Source organism: Mus pahari, chromosome 14 (genome assembly GCF_900095145.1).
Source record: "Mus pahari chromosome 14, PAHARI_EIJ_v1.1, whole genome shotgun sequence".
NCBI lineage: Eukaryota > Metazoa > Chordata > Mammalia > Rodentia > Muridae > Mus > Mus pahari.
The window spans coordinates 38,946,302-38,950,660 of NC_034603.1; the positions used below are offsets into that span (position 1 = coordinate 38,946,302).

General features: G+C 45.4%; 1 protein-coding gene across 1 annotated transcript in view; it reads right to left on the reverse strand.

Annotated features, from left to right (window-relative positions):
- Positions 1-3,394: 3,394 nt before the first annotated feature.
- The window catches only part of LOC110331807 (NACHT, LRR and PYD domains-containing protein 1a-like), a 48,941-nt gene continuing 47,976 nt past the window's right edge, over positions 3,395-4,359 (reverse strand). Inside the window, exon 9 of the mRNA XM_029546118.1 lies at positions 3,395-3,644. Within this exon, the coding sequence (XP_029401978.1) occupies positions 3,395-3,644 (250 nt within the window). The remainder of the gene's footprint in view (positions 3,645-4,359) is intronic.

Here is a 4,359-nt window from a genome sequence, read left to right on the forward strand (position 1 = left end):
TCTCTCCCCGGCAGTGCCTCCTATAATTCTTTAAGCGACTTTTGTGTTTCTTCTACCTGCTTATCAGTGTTTTCCTGTAATTCTTTAAGGGATTTTTGTGTTTATTCTACGTGTTTAGTAGTTTTTGCCTATAGCTCTTTAAGGGCTTCTACCTATTTAGCTGTGTTTTCCTGAAATTCTTTGAGGGATTTTTGTGCTTCTGCTTTAAGGGCTTCTACCTGTTTAGCAGTGTTCTCCTGTATTTTTTTTGAATGAGTTATTAATGTCCTTCTTAAAATAATCTACCACCATCATGAGATATGATTTTTAAATCCGCATCTTGCTTTTTGGGTATGTTGGGGTATCCAGGACTCTGTGTTGGGCATACTGGGTTCTGATGATGCACAGTGTTCTTGGTTTCTGTTAGTAAGATTCTTATGTTTGCCTTTCGCCATCTGGAAATCTCTGGTGTTAATGTTCAAATTGTCTCTGGCTGGAGCTTGATCCTCCTGTCATTCTGTTAGCCTCTGTCAGCACTCCTGGGAATCCAACTCTCAACTGAGTCCCAGTGGTCAGAGCACTCTCTGCAGGCAAACTCTTCTCTTACAGGGCAGGTGTCCAGAAGTCTGGAGCTCTGATTCACCTTCTGAGTCCTGGGGTCAGAGCCCTCCCTGTAGGCCGATTCTCCTCTGGCAAGGAAGGTGCCCAGGGGTCTGGGTCTCTGATCTGCCTCCTGTGATCCTGAGATGATATTGAGGACCCGAGATCCCAAGGTGATCCGGAGGACCTGTGGCATGGATAGTCCTCTGGAGCTCAGCAGCCTCTACTGGGGTTCAGAAGAGAGATGGTGGGGTTGGTCCTGACCGGAACCCAGCCTCTGGGTGGGTGGGGTTCCTTTGTCCCTTTTCCTGCTGGCACAAGCCCCTCCATTATTCTCTGGAGCTGATGTTGCCTTCCACACACCAGTGATCCTGAGGACCTGAGTCATAGAGAGTACCCTGGAGAGCTCAGCAGCCTCCACTGGGGTTCAGAAGAAGGATGGCGGGGGTGGACTTGACTGGAACCCCATGGGCTTACTCTTATGACCCTCTGGTCAGATATCTGGACTGCCTTAAGTGGTGAGGGGCAAGAGGGCAGAGGTCATTTCTTCTACTGCTGGCCCATGCTACCTCATTGCAGATAGATGGCAAAGCTAACTCTCCCTCTTTGTGTACTCAGGGTTGGCTCACCCACTCCCCCTTGACCAGGGCCAGCACTAGTGTGTTGCCCACGCAAGCTGCAGGGATGGTTCTCCCAAGTGCTGTGGCTAGTCAGGGGCATAGCCAGCTCACCTATTATGATGATCCTAGGGCTTGTTCTTCCAACTGCTGCAGGTGGTTTAGGGGTGCATATGTGAGTGTGTGCATGTGTGTGTGTGCATGTGTGTGTGCGTGTGTGTGTTTCTTCACCCCTACATCCCCACCACATGCTACTCATTATCATCATACTATGAACAAATGACTTCTTATTTTTTTTGTGAGTTTGATTCTTCTGGTTTCTATGGTGATCTATTTCTATCGTGCTCCATGTAGCAGGAGATGAATTATACCTCACCAGCCACTGGTATTACTCCTGGTTTTCTTGTTATTATTGCTTTTGTTGGTAGAGTCTGGTTGTGTGGTCTAGAATGCTCTTGAATTCTAATTTCTTCTTCCTCAGCCTCCATAGTTCTGGGATCAAAGACTGTAATAATAGCTTTTTAAAAAATGAGACCACTCAGTGGGTGTGGTGGTGTATGCCTTTAATCCCAGCACTCGGGAGGCAGAGGCAGGCAGATTTCTGAGTTTGAGGCCAGACTGGTCTACAAATTGAGTTCCAGGACAGCCAGGGCTACACAGATAAATCCTGTCTCGAAGCCCGCCCCCCCAAAAGATGAGACCATTCACTGGGACCTTTGTATTTATCAGATCATTTTTCTGAAGTAATCTTTGGAGATCACTGTGGTTGGAACACTTTATGAGCCCTCACTGTTCTTAGAATACTCTTCTTTTGTGGTTCAATTTCTCAAATATAATGTGGTGACATCCTTCTCTCCCTGCTTATAGGAGTGTAATGGCTTACAGTGTTGGTTGACCCTGAGTAACAAATGTTCCTTATAATTTCCAAGACTCACTTTGCAAAAAATTCTTCAAAGCAGTGGCAGGACCCTCCTTCCTGCCCCAGTCTATGGCTGCTACAGTAAAATGTTCAAAATGGCAGTTCCGTCAAAATTATGGCACCAGGATACCTCTGAGTAGGATCTGTCCACTGTAGCTACACCTTTCCTGCCTTAACTTACAGCCTTGGTGAAACTGCACTGGAGGACCTGTTCCATAGGAGCTGTTCAGAGTGGCAGCACCTCTTCTCCTGCCTTCCACAGATGCTCATAGTGATGGTGCCTCAGCAAAAGTTGGCTGCAGCCTGGAAGATCTTCCCGCCCTGAGCCATGAACCCAATGAATGAAAAAGGAAGTAAAAAATAAAAGTCACTAATTCCTGAGCAGGAAAACTCACCAATCCCTGAGATTCCTTCCCACAAAACTCCGCCAATCTCTGAGCATAAAACTCTACCAATCTATGAACAGGAAAACCCACATATCTTGAGCTACCCAAGCTTGGTACTTGAAATCCATAAATCCTTAATCTGGAAATCTCTACCCTGGAATGCTCACTCTACCACCTCAGAAATCCTATATAATCCCTGTCCATAGTCCAATTCCTTGCTGTCCATTCATGGGTGTAGACGGTCCTCATCCTTGGATTTGTCTCCCTCCAGAACTTGGCCCCTCCAATAAATGTCTTTCATGGGATTTTCTGCCCGGTGTGACTCTCTGGTTGGAAGAAGTCAAGAAGCAATGAAGAGAAGAAGTGAAGAGAAGGAGCAGGACTGAGGCCCCTGAGACTCTCAGCTCATCTGGGGAGACCCCCCCCCATTGGAGCTGAAATGCCTCTGCAGAGGATAGTTCCTCTCAGAGCTGTGTGATTTCTGTGCTCCCGTGTCTCAGCATACTTTTCACTGGGATACCGTCTCCCCTCAGAGTTGAATGGTTCCTGGTCTTCCAAGTCTCAGGCTACCCTTACAACTAAGTAGGAATAGTACAACTTGAGGGACATAGTTTGTAGAGAGTACTTGATAATCACCAGTTAATATTGCTACTGTTTACATCACTGTCTAATCAGGGATTCCTTCTGGTAAACCAGAAATAAAGTCATGAGGTTGAGAGGCATGTGCTTCCAAAAAGATCCATCAGACAAGAAGGGATGACCAAACATCTCATTGTCCATCTCTGTAAACATCTCTGCCTCATTAAAGAAACCTTGAAACACTTATTTATCACCCATCATCCTACAGTTCCTATATGCCCTCTGATGTTCACCCCTTATTACCTCCCATTATACTACTCCTTAATTTTCCCTGGGTTACCTTGGAGAGACACAAAATGAGGGAGGTACACTGCAGTCACAGTTCCTTGCTCAGCCTTGATGTCAAACAGAGGTCCAACCACCATGTGACTGTGTTGCAAGGGAGTCTTGTACAGGAATTGGCTCCAGGCACAGAATTCAATCTCAATTGTCACTGCCCTTTTCACCACAAAGTGGAGTCCTGTACTGGGACAGTGGTAGGAACCAGCCATGGGCAATTGAACTCTGGAAGAAGAGACAGGCACCAGTCAACACCAGTACTATTCATCTGCTGTGTGCAGACCCAGTGCAGAGCTCAGGACACAGCAGACTTCAGGCAGCTGGCTATGAGTTTTGTTCCTCTGCTGTCTATGTGGATTCCTGATCAGCCATTTAACCTCCCAAATGTGTTTCCTCATCTGTACATAGGGTTAATGACAACACCATCTTAGAGAACTGTGAGTACTGAGTGATCTAATGCAATCCTCTAAGTAACACATGTAGGGAGCAGTCAGCTCTTCCTGTGATGATGATGAAGGTGATAACAAAATAGGAGTGTGTATGTAGGTGTGTGTTTTTCAGTGTGTGTGTTTGTGTGTGTGTGTGTGTGTGTGTGTGTGTGTGTGTGTATGTGTGTGTGTTTGAAGTTTGGGGTAATAAACCAAGACCTTGTGTACACTAGATAAGGGCTCAACAATCAGGTACATATCAGCTTTTGATATATATATTTGATAATAATAGTGGTAATTTACCAAGATCTTCAATTAATTTCTCAACACTTTCCGTTTATCAACACTTGCATAGACAAGTGCCAGGTTTTGTTGGAGGAAATGAACAGTAACAGTTTCTCCAGCTGAGACAATGACTGTGACAGTTGTTGGAGGAGGGTAACAGGTTGTTTGAGACAGAATGGTTGTATATTTAGTCAGTCATTATTTGTGACTATAATTTTTTTTTTTTT